Here is a 20,707-nt window from a genome sequence, read left to right as displayed (position 1 = left end):
AGCCTGAGTTGGTCAGATCGGTACTGACCCAGCTCCTCACGGCTCAAATTTTCCCTGACGTTTTGAAGAGGGCACGCCTCACCCTAATTCCGAAGCCCGGTAAAAATCCGGAGGAGGCCAGCTCCTACCGACCGATCTGTCTCCTTGATAGTCTAGGCAAACTCTACGAAAACGTAGTTAAGAACCGCCTACAAGCGGAATTGGATGCTATAAACGCCATCTCTGATAGGCAATTCGGATTCAGGAAAGCCAGATCGGCGGTAGATGCTGTTAAGTTCATTACAGACCGCGTTAAAGCCACGGCGAGGAGGTGGGCAGTAGTGATCATGTTCGATGTTAAAAATGCATTTAACTCGGCAGGTTGGGGACATATAGTCCGCAGGATGGAGGCCCTCAACGTGTCGAGTTATCTGACAAACGTGATCAAAAGCTACCTAACTAATAGATACGTGTCTGCAGGTAACGACGACATTAAACTTACGGCAGGTGTTCCACAAGGGTCCGTCTTAGGCCCGACGCTGTGGAACATCCTCTACGACGACGTCTTAAATATACGATACGGTCGGGACTGCATCGCGGTTGCATACGCTGATGACCTGGCCATTCTCGTAACCAGCGATATGTACTCTGCCCTGCTAAGAAAAAACCCCGTATCTCCAAAATTTTAAAAATTGAGATTTTTGCACGATTTGAATAATTATGATTTTTATAACATATTCACATAGAAAAAAATCCGTATTTTACATTTCTAACTATTTTATGAAAGAAAATAGTTTCCCCGTAAACGCCAAAAATGACTATTATGCTTAGTATAAACCTGGCATTTAACGATTCATAGTAAAAACCGGGTATATGCTCAGCAGATACGGGTTTTTAACGTAGGATAAACGATATGCGAGGTTTTTTCTAAGAAACAGAGCAACCCCGCTAATAATAGCGCTGTCATTACAATGTTTTAACTAAGTATATTGTCGTGTAAATCGACATTGTATTATCTTGTTTTGACTTCTAAAGACGTTGTGTGCTATTTAATTAGTGTTGTTATTAGCGGAAAAGGTGGAAAATAATTCGTTTGGTAAGTTTACATTTTTATAATAAAATTTTATTAGATTAGAGGTAACCTAAATTGTTTTTTTTTATTTTCAAATGTTTAAATCATTTAACAATAAGATTGTTTTGTTAACAATTGGAAATATTTTAGTTGTAGAATCTTGACCTCAAAATATTAAAATTTAACACAAATCACTTAGATAGAATATGACTGGTTACTGAGTTACAGGGTGTTTTGCTTGTATGGTTGTTCGTTTTTTGATATGTTTCTTTTTTTATATAGTAGGAAAAATAAAAGAATACCCATGAACGATCGCATCAATCACATTTTATTAAGATAATTAATAATCTATCTCTCTCGTTTGTTATTTATTGAAAAAGAACAGCAAATACAATATATGTGATTGTATGTGATTGACGTGATCGTTCATGGGTATTCTTTCATTTTTCCGACTGTATATGCCTTTATATAAATATTTATATAGAACTATTATTTATTAGATATGTCTTCGAAGGCAAAGACAATGATTGCAATGGCGCAAAAGGTAACTGAATTGGACCCAACGTCGAATTCCTCTATTTACAAAGATGATATTCAGCTAGGTGTTCTGGAATCATTACCGTATCCCTTAACTTCTATCACAGTAGAAATAGACATGGTTGAACCAAATAATACTGATGGATGTTTTTAATTGGCCGTTAAAACATGTAATTTGAATCGTGTGGTGGTGAAAGAAATGGGAGTTTCCGATTTTTTTATCTGGAAAGACGTATCATCACAGTCGAAATTAAAAAAGGCAGAGTCACGTGTTTACTTATCACAAGTTGCTAAAGTAATTTTAAAGAGAGAGAGCAAAACTTTACACGTTAAAATTGACGATAACGAAGAGTTGATGGAGATTGACTTTTTGCAGAGCAGAGTGTTAACATCTGGGATAAAGGACCCCTCACCTGGGACCACACCTTCTGGGATTTCTCAGAGTACAAAGGACCAAATAATAAAAAACTTAGGTGAAATTATACCTGAGAACCGTCATCAATTTTGGGAAGAATTACCAACATTAAAATTACCGATTAAAAATAATTAATTTTCATTAATTCAATAATTTTTTGTATTTTTAAATAAAAATTTTCATAAAAACATGTTTTATTCACAAATCTTCATAGAAAATATCATTAAAATATTTAAATGTTTTGCCTCTCGAGGCAGTTATATAAATTTTATAATAATTACATAGTTAAAACCACGCATAAGACAAATTTGGATTATACGTGGTTTTAGCTAAGTAAATTTGAAATAATTCTTTGCATTCTTAGACCGTATGTCGCGTAACTAATGTCCATATTGTAATTTTGCAATTTTTATTTTTGAAATAAGTTAACTATGATGCTACATACTCTACCCTAAATGATTTTATGTTATTATTCTACCAAAAGTACAACGGATTAAATAAAAATCTTTAATCGCGTTTTTCTCAAAACTCGCTATAGTGGAGATACGGGGTTCTCTCTTAGTAGGGCAGTACTGGGAGGTGGTTAGTACGGCCGAGATGTGTTTCAGGCGGGTGAATGCCTGGATGAACGAGAACGACCTTGAACTCGCAGGCGGTAAGACAGAGGTGGTTATCCTAAAGGGACCTAGGGATAGACCGGACCTGTTGTTCCATTTTGGAAACAGCGAGGTCAAGTCGAGCCTCTGTGCCAAATATCTTGGCGTGGACCTCGACAAAGGGCTGGGATTCACCAAACACCTCGCAAGGGTGGTGAGGAAGGCCGAGGCACAAACTGCAGCTCTCCGGAAAATAACACCAAATATCGGAGGGCCAAGTAGTGCCCGGAGAAGACTGTACCTACACGTCGTACAGTCTACCCTTCTCTATGGGGTTCCGGTCTGGGTTGAGGTTCTACGTCACAAGAAATACAGAGATATGATAAACAAGGCACAAAGAAAGCCTCTGTTGAATGTAGTAAGCTCATACAAGACTGCATCAACCGTGGCTCTACAGGTGATCGCGGGCGCCCCTCCCATACATCTGCTAGCTAAGGAACGCCAGTTCCTATATGAGCACCGCCACGGCCACTTACCAGAGGTAAGATCGGCCGCACGACAACAACTCCTGGCGGACTGGCAGCTGGAATGGGAGGCGGAATCTACCAAAGCCCAGTGGACCAAAAGGCTGATCCCGAACGTAGAGTCGTGGTACGCCTGCGAGTTCAAGAGAGTAAATTTTTACTTTACACAATTTTTGACCGGTCATGGATCATTCAGGGCATTCACCCACAGGATCGGGAAGTCGGACGACGACCTGTGCCGGACCTGTCGCGTGAGGGAAGACGCAGAACACTGCGTTTTCCAGTGCAGCGTCTTTGCTCACGAGCGGGTCAGGCTACGTAGTAGGTTTGGCGACATCGGCCCTAACAATATTGTTAATTTTGCGGTCGGAAACAAGGCGGATTTCGAGGCCATAATTGACATTATAACCGGTATAGTTAAGAGAAAATCCGAGTTGGAACGACTGGAGCAGAATGGGTGAGGCGGGTCAACACAATAGTTGTAAAATAAAAAAATAAATATAAAAAATAAAAAAAAAATAAAAAAAAAGCAAAATAAGAAATAATAAAAAAAATAATCCGCGTCAGAAAAATATGACCCTAATTCTTCTAGGGCTCATTCTATCCGCCATACTACAGAACAGTCACCCAAGCCCTGCCGTCTTCAGGCAGGGGTTGGCCCACCTTCCTCCGTGTAGGAATCAGACTTTTCTCTATTTAGTCCTACCGTTTCTAGGCTGGAAAATAGACCCTTAAATGAACCAATGCTTCTGGTTACTTTCTTTCAGACAGCTCGGGATATCCCCATGCATCGCTCCCTAAGGAGCACGTCCAGGGATATTCCGGGTCGGAAGAGGGGGTGGTTTTAGTTGGTAGGCGGCTGGTCATGGGGGGCATGCGGGACGCACGGGCCATATTGTGGCTGGCGCGCCCTAGCGTGTTCTCCTTTCCTGTCCGAGTCCAACAGTACTAGGGACACCTTCCCTAGTCTGCTAAGAGCGTTCCACCTCAGTCCAAAAAAAAAAAAAAGTATCACTTGGAGCAACTCAAATATCGCAACTCTTCATGCTACTATAACTTCTGATCTACTCACAATAAAATCCTGGTCAGATTCTAATTTACTCTCTTTTAACGTAGATAAAACAGTCGCATTACCCTATAAAGGAACTCTTCAACCCTTACCTCTTCATAACAGCCAGATCAGTATCGTTGATTCTGTAAAGTTTCTTGGTATTTTTTTAGATAGCAACCTTAAATGGTCCCTTCATATCGATGTGTTAAGCAAGAAACTATCCTCAGCTTGCTTTGCAATAAGATCTGTCTCGAAGGAAATGGATTTAGCCTCTTCCAAAATAACATACTTTTCATTGTTCAAGTCCCATCTTCGATATGGTCTGCCTTTTTGGGGTTTTGGTACAGCTGCCCAATCCGATGTTATTTTTAAATTGCAAAAAAGAGCAATCAGATATCTGTTTGGCCTCAGAAGAACAACACATTGCAGAAGCTACTTTAAAGATCACAGAATTCTAACATTACCTTCTTTATATATTTTAGAAACTGTTTGCTTAATTCGTAAACATCTACATGTCTTTCCAGAAAGACCTAGACATGACTATTCCACCAGAAATTCTACTTTTGACATCTATTTACCGATCCCGTCCAGTGAGTTAGTAAAGAAATCTATATTATATTCTGCAAAAAAACTATACAACCATCTCTAAAATGACAAAAGCCTATTTATCTGAAAGACCATATTATTCAATAGCAGAGTTTCTTAACCAATAACTAAGAAATTGCAGTATTCTTATGTATAAGTAGAATCTTAATATATATTTGAGTGTCATATGCAGCAGCATAACTTATTAAATCACTTATTAAATTTCTTAAGGTAGATTACGCAATTTGCAATTTTTTAAAATTTTGCAATAGATTGTTACTGATTTTTATTTGATTTTATTATGTTTTATTTATATTGACGATTTGTATAATTTTAGTAAATTGTATTTGTTATTTTTTTTTATTTATGATTCTTGTAAGCTTTGTCTATAAAATTGTTAAATTTTTCATGACAATAAAGCATATTTCTATTCTATTCTATTCTATTCTAAATTCCAATACGATACGAAACAAAACTTCAACGAAAACTCGAATTAAAAAAAAACCGTTTTTTTATCGTAGTCTTAGAAAAACCACCGGTAGAGACGTTTTGTGCTACAATTAATATTATAATTCATTTGGGCGTATTAATTAAACGCTTTTCTTCAGTTCAATCGTTTGGGTTACATCTTTAGACGTTAATTTGACCGCCTTTTCTTCAATGCAAATGACTGAAAATTTGCAGACATATGCATTCGCGAGAACAATACGCGAATAGTCAATAAAATTTTTTTTATGTTTATTAATTGTTTAAATAAAAAACCGATTTTAACGGATAATGCTTAAATTCTCTTGTTTTTTACAATGAAAAAACTTGAAACTTTTACAGATTGTAGCTAATTATATGAACTATGCATAATTTCACTTTTTACGTTAATTGTTTACGTTATGCTTCATAAATAAACAATAGAGTTTCAAAGTTTTTGCAGATTCCGACTACTTTTCATGTTTGTACATCATATGTTTTATACATATTTTAATAAACAGGACGATATATTTTAATGTTTGAAAAGTGTAAGACAAAAAAGTAAAAAATAAAAAAAATATGGAAAAATGTTTTTAAGACACGCTTTTCTTAAGTTACGAGTGACTAAAATTAAAAATATTATAAAAAAAAACAACTAAAAAGCAAAAACTAAAAAAAAGCCACGCTTTTCTTTGACGAATGTGTTAGATTTTTTCATTTTTTTTTAGTTTTTGCTTTTTAGTGGTTTTTTTATATTTTTAATTTTAGTCACTCGTAACTAAAGAAGAGCGTTTCTTAAAAATTGTTTTTTCATATTTTGTTTTTTTTTCATCATCACAACTTGCTTAATTTGATGCTATCAACTTCTTATGAAGCTCATTTGATAGGTAGGACAAGTATTTAGTAGGTATATTTTATAAAATGCATCTTTTATCGTTATTTAAGCTGGAATACTTAGATAGTGAGTATTTGTCTAAAAGCATAAATATATTCAATTACCCATAACTCACTCTAAATAATTAATATTAAATGGTCGTTTAAGTAAGGACTGTATTCAGTTTTTTATTATCGTCAATTTTAAGCATAATAACTTTTTTGTAAAGCTTATAGTTTTTGAGTTATTTGTGAAAAACCGCTTTAGAACATGCACTTTTTTCACGAACAATTAAAGTTTTTGATCTTTAATAACTCAAAAGTATTGACCTATTTTAATTACTTGATATAACAACTTTTGCTTAGAATTTGTCTTTCTACTGATTTGTAGTGTTATTTCTAATACAATAATTTTCACCCCCGAGAAGGGGTGGTATCCATCCCTAGGGTAAAATCGCAAATTTGCAACGTATTTTGCAACAACGCCTTTGTCACTTTTATTTCCTGATGGATCCTCTAACTACTCACCAATTTTCATAAAAGGCTATGGAGGTTCAACGAAGTCGGAGGTCGGAGGTTAAAACCTTCAGTGACTGCACTATTTGTATTTTAGGTACTTTTAATACTTTGTGAAATGAATATACATTAAAAGATTACATTGGAAATCATTCGCCGTATTACGTATTCGTTTTGACACTATCAGTTTTACCAATTTAGTTAAAAATATGTGTAAACTAATCAAATCAATATTATTTAGTTTACCATGGGTAATATAAATATGTCCAAGTTTTTGAAAATTATCTATAAATTATTAAAATCTAGCAGTGAAGTGAATCGGTGACCCTGAAAATATCTTTATAGTTGGAGAATAGTAAATTTTTCGAACATATTCATTTTTTATACACAATAAACATTGGTAGTGCTCATTCAGATTTGCGTATTTGTAAGTATCAAATACTTTTTGTATTTTTTTTGTCGAAATGTCCTTTTACTCCAAGGAAATAAGCTAGAAATAGACCATGTTCGGGGCACTCAAAGATCCAGGTAGCTGACTACTTTTTTTATTTATTGTAGACCTATAGGAAGAAAACCTACCTAATTCCTGCCTAGAGTTTGAGTCCGTTTTTAATTATTAACAATTTAGTGCAAAAATGTCGTTTTTTTATTTTTTACACCCAATTCAAAAGCTAAACAGTTGACATAAAACTACAAAATTTAGTTTTTTAGAACATTGAAAATCCTTCAAAATGCCGCTTTTTGAAAGTTAAAAAGTTAATTTGTTGCTACGCAAACTGCCAAATCAGTGAAAATCATTATTTGTTAATAACTTTTACTTAATTTAACTTAGAACTTTTCTGTTTTACCCAATGTTGGGTATTGGGGTACCAAACCCTCAAAATTTGAGACCGATCCATTAATTAGTTTAAAAGTTATTCGATTTGTTTATCCCAGAGGTCTTTATTTTGTAATAACATAAAACAGAAAATAATGAAGATAGGGCAATTCGGCGTATGCCAAATGAAAGTAAAAAGTCGTACTATTAAAATGTACTAAAAAAAGATAAAAAATTATCATATTATAGTCAAAAATCCTAAAGACAAATTTTTCAAATTTTGTAGTTTATAAACATTTAGAATAACTTTAAAAATAAAAAGGAAAAGATTCCTCTCATTGGCTGTATACCATAATAAAAAACTTACTAATGAAGTAAAAACCTCACGTGTAGGTAGATGGTATATAATTTATTAAAAAAAATTTTCTAAAATGATCCAAAATGGATAAAATCACACAAACGTTTTCGGACCAATCAGTCCATCATCAGGTGGTAGAAACCTAAAATAAGCAAACCACTCCATTAAAAAAAAGGCCAAGATGAAATTTTGACTGTCTGAAAGTTAGGAAATTACAACATGTGGTTACTTACTTTAGATCCAAAGTAGTTGGAACTAGCTACATATTTAGGTCAAAAGACCTTAATATTATAATAATTATGCCATTTCGGCTACAAAAATGTCGACAATAAGTCGATGTCACAAGAAATTAAAATGCAGCGGTATTACAAAGTGGTCTTCATCTTGGCTTCAAACGGACAGACTGAAATATGACATTAAACGGATATTGACAAGACCTTCTAGGTAGGGAATTTTATGTGTATGTAGTTATATTGTATTTTAGAAATGCAAAAAATATTTCTATATTTACTTAAGAGGATCGGTACGTATTTTCGGCTGCAATGCAATTCAAATGGGGATTCATTTTTTTTCGAATCCTGAGAAAACTAATAAGTATTTTTGAAAAATTTAAACGCAGAATGAAAGATCACGTTATTAGCGAGGGCCGAAAGTCCCTGAAAACTTATATAATGTTTATTTTAATAAGTTACAGGGGTGAAAAACTAAGAGAAAATTTAGTGTGATTTTTAATTTCAAATATATCATTCAAAATAAACTTTTTATTTATTCTAAGGGACTTTCGGCCCTCGGTAATAATTTAGTCTTTCATTCTGCGTTTAAATTTTTCAAAAATATTTATTGGTTTTTTCAGGATTCGAAAAAAATAAACACAATGCCGTGGTAATATTTTCCAAATCTATCTTTGTCTTACAACGCACTCAGCCGAATATAATATTGTCAGCATATATTGTCAGTCAGACACTGACAATCAGTGACAATTTTAAATATTTGACATTGCATCGGGAATATGTTGAGTTATTGATTAAATATTATTGAAATATAGTGTATTTGATAAATAATTGATTTAAGACGTGAACTTAATAAAAAGTTATTTATTGTGTATTATTTGTGGAAGATCCAAGCAGAGAATACATCAGGATAATATATTCTGTGATCCAAGTATTTTGTTGTTAAAGATGTTCAAAATTGTAAGCGTTCCATAACAATATATTATTAAAAAATCACTTTAACACTTTTCCTCTTTTCTCGATTGAGTATTAGTCTTTGTTGTACAAATAAATTATTACAATCACTGAATACATAGTTAGTGAAAAAATTATCACATTTATTAACTGAATTAATAATTTCCAATTATAAAAATAACAGTTATCCAAGAACATTCAAAACCCATCTCTTGAAATTAATGATGACATTTTCAAGTAGAATGACATTCTAGTAATGTTTACATGTCCATACCAGTGTGAATTTTACTACGCGTAATTTGCCGTGTAAAGACAGAAAAAGTAGGGATACACGTAAAATATTTGCGAATTATGTACCCATAGCCTTAACTGAATGAATTTAATTAGATATTAAATGAATGAGTGAGAATAAACAATTTAAATTAATAGTCACATAAAATTATTTATGATAATTTCATGACGGTGAAAGCGAAAATTTTGCCAACAAGGTAATGTCGTCACTTGGTAAAAAAGAAGAACAAAATGAAAAAATAAACTGAAGAAAAATAAAAATAAAAAGAAATTTACTAGATGATAAGTATGAGGTAAAAGAATTAGTGAATAAATCTGGAGTTTGGCTATTATGAAATCTAATTTAGTTAAAATCATAGTGTAACAGTATAACTGGTTGTCTAAATTCAAGTAGATATATTAGGGTGAATAAAACAAAACTAAGTAAAATACTATGGTTTAACGGAATTGAGATTAAAGTTCTAAATGGATGTATTATTTAAGTGAAAGTACTGTGAGCTGTAAATAAAACAACGATAAGAGAAAGTTAATATGGTGTGAAGTAAATAATAATAAGATGCCAAATTATCGTATAAAATTATGTGAAAATAAAATTAAAATTAAAAATAAAATAAAAATATAGAGGGAATAAAGCGAGGGTGAAAATAAAGGTCGAAATGTTGCATTATAAAATAAAACAAAAATTGTAGGCCTTGAATTAATGGTTGTCTAACTTGAAGAGAGATTGAAAAAAATGAAAATTAGGAAAAGAAAATAAATTAAAGTTAAAAAGAAAATGAACATTTTATGTGGTCACTGGACCAACAGAGACATGAAAACCTACGCATACCTCCACAAAGGATAGGAGGCACGCAAAGGCACACACATATCTGTCAGCTCAATGATCACATAATAATCATGACAAATTGGCACAATTGTTCTCACAATAACATTATAGGTAATGGTGTGATAAATATATAGTAAAAAAGTAGAGGAAGGTCTTGCTTGTTATGTATAACAAAGCTAATAAAAAGCAAAATGAAAATGTTTGTGGTCAACAAACTGACTGAGATAAACATGCCCAAACCTACCTCCACAAAAGATAGGAGACATGTAAATGCACACACATATCTGCCAGTCCAATGATCACAAACACTAATAACGACAATTTAACTTAGGTGAACTAAAGGATTGTTTATTAGAGGTGTCCAATAACCACCAGCAACCGAACCACAACAAAAAACCTGTTTATTAGAATAAAAGGTAAATAGTTCAGAAAAATATATTGTAAATGGATGGAGGGTTTGTGAAATGTTATTAAGTAACATGTAGTTAGGTAAAGTTATGGATTTGGAGTTATCAAGCTGAAAAATAAAGAATGTCCTAAAATAAAAATGAAGAGAAATATCATGTGAAGCATGGACCCAGTGGAAATAAAAATAGATGTATTTCGAAAATTATGAATTGAGTGAAAAAGGTTAATTCTAAACTATGGAAATAATTGACGGTGTATAGGAGTAAAGTCACGGTTTAATGAAGTTTGACGATTAACACAATTGGGGCTAGTACGTATGTCCTTGATAATCTCCAAATCTTCACACAAATCTAATCTGAGTGTATTTTTATCTTGAATGTTGTGGATCAAAGAAACCCCTTCTGGAACCTTGAGATGATGTTTATTGACTTTAAGATGATGGGAAAAAGCAGAAATATTGTCACGTTTAGAGTGTTCAGAAGTTCGAACTGCAAGAGACCTATAAGTTCTGCCAACGTATGTAGCATCACAGTCAGAACATGACAATTTATAAACACCACTGCGATTAATATAGTGGATGGAGTCTTTGGTGTTGGATAGGATTTTACCAAGAGTGTTATGTACTTTAAATGAAATATTAATATTGTCAGAGCTACTAAGTATATGTTTAATCTTTTCAGAAATTGATGAGTTATGGAATGGTAATGATCTATATAAAGGAGGGATGGTTGGGTTAGAATTGTAAGCCGACTGCCGGAGGAGATTGGACTTTCTCTTACGAATAAGTTTATCAATGATATCAGGACTGTAGTCATTGTTTACAGCTATTTGTTTAATTATATTGAGTTCTTTGTTGAATTCATGAGTTGAAAAAGGAATAGTGTATAGTCTATGTATGAAACTTCTAAAAGCTGAATATTTATGGGAGAGAGGGTGATTGGAGGATGCGTGAATGACATGATCTGTTTGTGTAGGCTTGCGATAAATACCAAAGTTGAATTGATTATTAAGTCTGGCAATGGACAGATCTAAAAAATTGATGGCATTAGAAGACTCTAGTTCCATCGTGAATTTGATGTTTGGATGAAGTTGATTAATTTTTGACAGAAGAAAATTAGCTGTGTCGGAATTCCCTAGGATAAAGACGAGACAATCATCCACATAACGGAACCAGTGTAGGATTTCAGTGTTTTTCATGCTATAATTGGATTCTAAGTTATCCATAAAAACATCATCTAAGAAAGGAGATAAGCAACTGCCCATTGCTAAACCATCAGGTTGTTTATAAATGTGATTTATGTGACTATTAATTTAAATTGTTTATTCTCACCCATTAATTTAATATCTAATTAAATTCATTCAGTTAAGTAAATATAAAAATATTTTTTGCATTTCTAAAATACAATATAACTACATACACATAAAATTCCCTACCTAGAAAGTCTTGTCAATATCCGTTTAATGTCATATTTCAGTCTGTCAGTTTGAAGCCAAGATGAAGACCACTCTGTAATACCGATGCATTTTAATTTCTTTTGACATCGACTTATTGTCGACATTTTTGTAGCCGAAATGGCATAATTATTATAATATTAAGGTCTTTTGACCTAAATATGTAGCTAGTTCCAACTACTTTGGATCTAAAGTAAGTAACCACATGTTGTAATTTCCTAACTTTCAGACAGTCAAAATTTCATCTTGGCCTTTTTTTTAATGGAGTGGTTTGCTTATTTTAGGTTTCTACCACCTGATGATGGACTGATTGGTCCGAAAACGTTTGTGTGATTTTATCCATTTTGGATCATTTTAGAAAAAAATTTTTAATAAATTATATACCATCTACCTACACGTGAGGATTTAACTTCATTAGTAAGAACTTTAAAAATATTTAAAAATATTGTCCCTAGAAACAATCATTTTACATATTAGAAAAGATGGTATTTTACACTACTTGTTAAAAATGTCAATCGGTGACTAGTCGTGGTAAGTGAAAGGGGAGCTGGGAGCCGGCAAATGCATGAGTTCAAAAAACTAAAAAAGGCAACTTAAAACTAGTATAATTTTCTATATCTCGGGATCTACTGAATATATTTTGATCTTTCTTTTTTTAGTGTGTATGTAATTTTCTGTAAATTACAAATATGCAATTCGTCTATTTGAAATTTGACATTTATTAATTAATAAACACTCTAATTTGTTTAAACAATTTTTGAAAAAATATTTTTTTAATCATGGAAAAGTTAAGGTATACTTTAATAAATAAATTATCTTCAATAAATAATTATCTAATAAAAATATGATTAAAAAAATAGATTTTTGTAGAAAAATGTTTTTTCAAGAATGGTTTAAACAAAGTAGACTGATTAAAAATTTGTAAATTTATAAACAAATTGCATATTTGTAATGTACGTAGCAATTACATACAAATTAAAAAAATAAAGATCAAAATCCATTGAGTTGATCCGGAGATGCAGAAAAATGTATTAAGTTAGAAATTGCTTTTCGGTATTTTAACTCGGTGGATTCGTAGGTTCCCCCTAGTAACCGTTTGAACTACATTTTTGAAAAATCGTAGAGAATTCTGTGAAGATACAATGTTTGCACGAATTTTTTTACCAAAAAAACACACATCCCATTCTTTAAAATGGCATCAATGCAATTTTTTAATTAGTATAAACAAATTAGCTGTGAATTAAAAAAAAACACATGGCTTACTTTGTCCCAAATGAACCAAGGCCAAATTTTTTATTTAAAAATTTATGTTAAAATGCTTGCTTTTCGAATATATAAAAAGTTTGTTCCTACGGACAATATTTTTAAAGTTATTCTAAATGTTTATAAACTCCAAAATTTTAAAAATTTGGCATTAGGATTTTTGACTATATTAGATAAGTTTTTTATCTTTTTTTAATACATTTTAATAGTATCACTTTTCTACTTTAATTTGACATACGCAGAATTGCCCTATTTTTATTATTAAACGCTTTTATTTAGTTCAATAGTTTGGGTCAAATTTTTAGACGTTAATTTGACTGCCTTTTCTTCAATGCAAATGAATGAAAATTTGCAGACATATATGTATTCGCGGGAACAATACACGAATAATCAATAAAAAAAAAATTTTCATGTTTATTAATTGTTTAAATAAAAAAACCATTTTAATGGAAAACGCTTAAATTCTCTTGTTTTTACAATGTAAAAACTTGAAACTTTTACGGATTGTATAGCTAATGATATGAACAATACATAATTTCACTTTTTACGTTAATTGTTTACGTTATGCTTCATTAATAAACAATAAAGTTTCAAATTTTTTGCTGATTTCGACTACATTTCATGTTAGTACATCATATGTTTTATACATATTGTAATAAACATGACGATATATTATAATGTTTGCAAAGTGTAAGACTAAAAAGTAAAAAATAAAAAAATATGAAAAAAAATTTTTTCAAGAAACGCTTCTCTTTAGTTACGAGTGACTAAAATTAAAAATATTATAAAAAAACCAAATAAAAAGCAAAAAATAAAAAAAAATTGAAAAATCACACATTCGTTAAAGAAAAGCGTGGGACGAAAACCGTTTATTCGATGAACACGCGCCACGCTTTTCTTTGACGGATGTGTTGGATTTTTTAAAATTTTTTTTATTTTTTGCTTTTTAGTTGATTTTTTTATAATATTTTTAATTTTAGTCACTCGTAACTAAAGAAAAGCGTTTCGTAAAAAAATTTTTTTTTCATATTTTTTTATTTTCTGTCTTATGCTATTGCAAAATAAAGGACTCTGGGATAAACAAATGGAATAACTTTTAAACTAATTAATGGATGGGTCTCAAATTTTGAAGGTTTGTTAAGTACCAAAATACCCAACTTTGGGTGAAACCCTAAAATTTTAAGTTAAATTTAGTAATAGTTATTAACAAATATCGATTTCCATTTATTTTGCAATTTGCGAAGCAACAAATTAACTTTTTAACTTTTAAAAATTGGCATTTTAAAGGTTTTTCAATGTTCTAACAAATTAAATTTTGTAGTTTTATGTCAACTGTTTATCTTATGAGTAGGGTGCAAAAAATCGAAACAATCGCGGTTTTTGCACTAAATTGTTAAAAATTAAAAACGGACGCGAACTATAGGCAGGAAACCGGTAGGTTTTCTTCCTATAGGTCTACAATAACTAAAAAAGTAGTCAGCTACCTGGATCTTTGAGTGTCCTGAGAAAATCCTTATTTCTCTGGACTATTTGTTAGGAATGATATCACAAATCAGTCAAATATCGTTAGGCCAATGACACCATAAGTTTCGCAGTCTTGATTACATTATGCAACAAATTTTCTATTAAGACTACTTTCTTGTTAAAAAGTTCGTTCTTTTGGCATACGTGTATACACTTATATACAGTGCTAGTCAAAAGTCCGTACCCCCCTCGTATCTTTTGAACGGTTATACCTATAATAGTGAAATTTGGAGGGAGGAAATAAACGTACGTAAGTTTCTTAACTAGTTATGACAAGTGACTTAATACTGACAGGTGACGTTACAGAGCCACTGTGACCGATAATTTTAAATGGGACCTTATGGCAAGTGATACCTCGTTTGAACGGTATTTAAAATACCTATTCAGTTATACTAATTTTTTTGGGTTTAAGTCAATTTTGATTTTGGTGAATACAATAAATAAATATAATATTGTAGTTTCGAATTTAATTAATAAAAATTCAAATGTCCGCCTATGGATTTTTTGTCAAGAAAGTTGACGTTTTTTAATTCTCTAGTAGTTTTTACGTCAACGTCAACCTGTTTGACAAGTAATCATAGGCGGAATTTTGAATTTTTATTAATTAAATGCGAAACTACAATTTTATATTTATTTCATTTGTACATCAAAATTAGCTTAAACTCAAACAAAACTAGCATGACTGAATAGGTATTTTCAATACCTTTCAAACGAGGTATCACTTGCCATAAGGTCCCATTTAAAATTATTGGTCACAGTGGCTCTGTAACGTCATCTGTCACTATTACGTCACCTGTCATGACTAGTTAAGGAGCTTACGTCCGTTTATTTCCTCCCTCAAAATTTCACCATTATAGGTTTAACCGTTCAAAAGATACGAGGGGGGGTACGGACTTTTGACTAGCACTGTATAACACTTATTCCAGCGCACTGTATGACGACTACGTGTATGTTATTATTTATTTATTTATTTTAGGTTTACACCCTTAATTCACATAATCCATATTATGTACAGTACGGGAAGATAATTCAAGGAGAACAAATACTTTACATAATTATACATATACATAGAAGTTTAAAATGTTAATTCAAGGAATATTGAATGTGACCCTTTGTGCACTTTATGCCCTTCCAGGTAAGGCCATTTAGTATAATTCAAGAATCATTATTTATCATATTATTTAAAAAGTTCTTCAGTCAGGGTGACGCTCGCCCGCTTCTTCTTTTTATTGCGTTGTTTTCTATTGAAGCTGTGTGATCCAAATGACAATTGTAGCTTACGGAAAAGGTCTGATTTTGTAAAAAAAATTTTCATGTTCATTAATGTTTTCCTGGTTTAGTCGATTCTTGATAGGATTTATTTTTTAGGGTTACGCTGGGTGTTGATATTTGCTCCCAAATTTGGAAGTTATCTGTTCTATTACTTTCCCGTGGTGTATAGATGTACATTTATTAATAAAAATAAAAACCTTATCTTAATAAAAATAAAAACCTTATCTTATACATATAAGGTAGATTAGGCAATTTGCAATTTTTTTTTAATTTTGCAATAGATTGTTACTGATTTTTATTTCACTTTATTATGTTTTATTTATATTGACGATTTATATAATTTTAGTAAATTGTGTTTGTTATTACTCTTATTTATGCTTCTTGTAAGCTTTGTCTATAAAATTGTTAAATTTTTCATGACAATAAAGCATATTTCTAATTCTAATTCTAATCTTGTAAAAGGTATGTTTTAAATCCCGAAAAAGGATTGTATCACAACATAACGTTTTCGGAATCAATATTCCATCATCAGTGTTATCACAGGCCACATTACATGTTTTAAGCCACCATGATATATGGATAAAAACCCTTAAGTTGTTTTAAAATTGTGAAGTTTATATTATATTATAAAATTTTAAGGGATGTTAAAAATATTCCCAGATTAACTCCCGGCATCACAATATAACATCAACCATATTGGGTGTAATATTTAAAGGTAGGGCCTCACATGGCAGAGTAAAGTCCTATATTTAAATATAACAACCAATATGGTTGATGTCATGTGACGCCGCGAGTTAATCTGGGAATATTTTTAACATCCCTTAAAATTTTATAATATAATGTAAACGGATGATGAAGTATTGATTCCGAAAACGGTCTGTTGTGATATAACTCTTTTTAGGGATTTTCACTATATATACCGGGTGTTTGGTAAATAATGGGCCATTGCTTAACCCTAGATTATCGAGGTTAAAATAGGTCGATTTAAGCTAACTTATCTTAGTATAAAAGTTGGTAATAACCTAAATACAGGGTGTCAAAGTTAAAGATTTATTTGACTTATTTTTGAATATTTCCTGACACGCATGGGACAACACGAAATTTGGTAAGTGGTGCTGGTATTGTACAATCAACTAAATTATGTTAAACAAACGTTTCTGGCTACTATCAGGGGCGTACGACGGGGGAACGTGAATATTTGACCCTTCCCAACTTCTGCGCCACTGGCGAAATTGCTATTTTAGTACAATTTTTTTATTCTCAAATACTTTCTATGTAAAAAACAAACTCTTCATTCGTAACGATAAAGTCATTAGTTTTCGAGATATTTGAAGCTAAAAACGAAGTAGCATAACATATTAATCAAAATAATTGTGCCTTTTCATTTTTAACTTCAAATATCCCCAAAACTAATGACTTTATCGTTACAAATGAAGAGTATATTATTTGCAGAGAAAGTATTGGAAAATCTAAAAATTATGCTAAAGTAGCAGTTTCATCAGTGGCGCAGAATTTGGGAAGGGTCGTTACGAATTGAGAGTATACTTTTTACATAGAAAGTATTGGAGAATCAAAAGATTGCACTAATATAACAATTCCGCCAGTGGCGTAGAATTTGGGAAGGATCAGCCATTCACGTTCCCCCGTCGTACGCCTGTGGTAGTAGCCAGAAACGTTTGTTTAATATAATTTAGTAGATTGTACAGTACCAGCAGCACTTACCAAATTTCTTGTTGTTGTGCCATGCCTGTCAGAAAATATTCAAAAATAAATATAACAAAAGTTTAATTTTGACACCCTGTATTTCGGTTAATATCAACTTTGGTACTAAGGTAAGTTAGCTTAAATCGACCTATTTTAAGATCAGGAATCTAAAGTTAAGCTATGACCCATTCTTTACCAAACACCCTGTATATATCTATATAGGGATTTTTATTTTTGTTATACTTCTTTAGAGGCGATTGAGAGTGAATTTTTATTATCCCACACGCCTGCGCACACCGACAGTATGGAGTTAGCTGCTAAATCCTTTAATTTATGTATGCATCAGCGCAAATATCCAATGTCTTTGGATTTGTCTTGCTCGGGAGTAAGATAATAAGTATTATTAAAACATTTTTATTTTTATACTTCACTTGATCTATTTGTCACCGTGGTTTGTAATTACGTCCAAGACGTCGTGGACACAAAGTCCTGATGGGTTAAGGCCCATCCTTGAATAATGTAACTGAAAAATATATCTATTTCAAAAATTTCTTTTAATACAAAACAAAATCTATTCATGAAGTAATACTCTTTACGTCAATCTGATGTTTCCTCAACACCAGTTCAAAATTTCTATTATACAATACACCCCCTGGAGTGAAAGGTTCGGACCTAGACAATGAAAGGATTAACGTGATTATGATTGTAAATTTTTAAATAAAATAAATTTAACAAAATAACGTATAGCGATATATTTTGAGATCATTTATCCTATTTTAGTATTTATATATAGGTATATAAGTGTGTATTTATCATACTGTAAAAATCCATACGCTAAATAAATAAACAAAATAAAAAAGAAATAAGATTGTTTCAATAGTATTAGGGAAATACTTTGTATGCTGTATTGATAAGTGATATACCTGTAAAGTTTGTGCAATTGATTTTATCACCCTTTTTGTGTATGGGAATGATAACACTCTCTTTTCAGGAGGTTCTCAAAATGCTCTTTTTTCCAGATTTGGCAAATCAGCTCTTGAAAGGCATGTATCAAAATGTCTCCTCAATTTTTCAAACATTTTGAATATAGTGTCGGTTCTTGGCTTTGTGATTTTTAAATTTATGGATAGGTCTAGAGCAGAGGTTCCCAACCAGTGTGCCCTGAAGTCCCTGTAAGTGTGCCTCGAAATTTGATTATACGCACTATCATTATAGAGATTATTTACCCAAGTGTGCCGTGGCTGAACTAGTTTTTAAGTTAGTGTGCCTCAAGCTAAAAAAGGTTGGGAACCGCTGCTCTAGAGACTGTAGGTTCTTTCACTATGGGTTTTGCCGTAGAATACACACATTCATTTCAGGTGACATGCACCCAAAATTATGTCTATGATTATAATTAATAAAATTAATTTGAAATCTCTGCCTACATCATTGCTGAGTGAACTTAGTAGTTTAGCAATTATGTTGCCAGTCCCAAACCCGGATAAAGAGAGGAGAGGGAAGTAATTACCTTGACAAAAAAAAAACAAGGTTCAGCTGACTTCGGTTGATAGTATATTGTAAGAGCCACTGTCTACGGTTACAGATGAAGAATATGTCAAACATCCAGAAAACAGATAAATACAATTAGGTCACAATGGTTAGAGGAGCAGATGAACATATTCAAAAATAAGGGTGGAATGAACTCTTCATGGATGACAATAATTAGTCTAGGGGAAGAAAACCGTGAGGATAAATTACCTGGCCCTTCAGGTTGGGGGTTGAGGAGAACCGGTGATCCACCACTCAAAAAAAAATAATAGTACTTACTAATAAGCCCAAACCAACGGACAGAACAAGGTACGGAATAAATAGAATAAATCGGCAATGAAAACGGATAATGAATTTAGGAGCATGGAATATACAGAATTATAACATTAGCAGAAGAACAATAAGGTTTTAGGTCGGGAAGATAATGAACATATGCTATAGATATATTATAATGAGATAATTCAAAAGAAATCATTAGAATACAACCAACCGGATATTTATGTTTCGTTTAATAAGCCATTTAACAGGGTAAAATTAAAGGGCGTTATCCATGTGTTATACTCAATGGAGTATAAGAGTAACACTAGAGTAATACAATAAAAGATAGATAAGAATATATTATAACAATAGAGTTACACAATAAAAGTAAAAGTAGAAGATGTACTAACTGGCCCAATTGAAGCTGGCAATCGGATAAGACAGGCGGATTCACTGAGTCCTCTATTGTTCAACCTGATCATGGCTGAAATAGTAATAAAACGTAAGAACTAAAAAAGGATGTCAAGTGGGAGAAAACCAAGTTAAGATCATGTGATATGCAGACGATGCGGTTGCAGATTTACAACGTACGCTGCACCAATTTAATATAACCGCCAAAAAATTTAACATTAATTTCCAAAAAAAAAAGACAAAATCCGTGGATATAACAGATGGAATCCAGATGTAAATTAGAGCTGAAGAGTCAGATAATAGAAAAAGTGGGAGGTAAAGTGAATGGAGTAAATAGAGCCACAGGTTGCCTGAATGACCCAATGCATGTGGAGAAATAAAAATTACGGAAAAGAAATGAAAGACAGAATTTACCAAAATAGTTGTCAGGCCAATAATGACATGCGGCAGAAGCACGATCTAAGACAGAGAAGACATAAAGATTGCTCAAAACAGAGGAGATGAAAGCCCTTCGAAAAATCGGTGGTAAGAAACTATGGTACAGAGCTAGAAGTACAGATATACAGCGGAGATGCAAGGTGGAGAACATTAAAAACTAGGTAAGAAGCAAAAGAGTAGAATGAAATGACAACATAAGCCACATAGCAACAAATAGAGTAGTAAGGACGACGAGAGATGGTTCCCCAATAGGAAGACGATCAGTAGGATGACCACGAAAACGATGGAACCACAACTTACTGGAGGCACATTAAAAAACAGACAGTCATGTTTATACAAAAAGAAGAAGAAGAAAAGTAAG

General features: G+C 32.2%; 1 protein-coding gene across 1 annotated transcript in view; it reads left to right on the top strand.

Moving 5' to 3' along the window:
• Positions 1-6,899: 6,899 nt before the first annotated feature.
• The window catches only part of LOC126892956 (lipase member H-like), a 113,962-nt gene continuing 100,154 nt past the window's right edge, over positions 6,900-20,707 (top strand). Inside the window, exons 1-2 of the mRNA XM_050662898.1 lie at positions 6,900-7,040; positions 15,713-15,871. Of these exons, the coding sequence (XP_050518855.1) occupies positions 15,817-15,871 (55 nt within the window). The 5' untranslated portion in view covers positions 6,900-7,040; positions 15,713-15,816. The remainder of the gene's footprint in view (positions 7,041-15,712; positions 15,872-20,707) is intronic.

The sequence above is a fragment of the Diabrotica virgifera genome, chromosome 9 (genome assembly GCF_917563875.1).
Source record: "Diabrotica virgifera virgifera chromosome 9, PGI_DIABVI_V3a".
Classification (NCBI taxonomy): Eukaryota; Metazoa; Arthropoda; class Insecta; order Coleoptera; family Chrysomelidae; genus Diabrotica; species Diabrotica virgifera.
The sequence above is the reverse complement of the archived record's forward strand: the minus strand, read 5'-3'. Positions and strand labels throughout refer to the sequence as shown.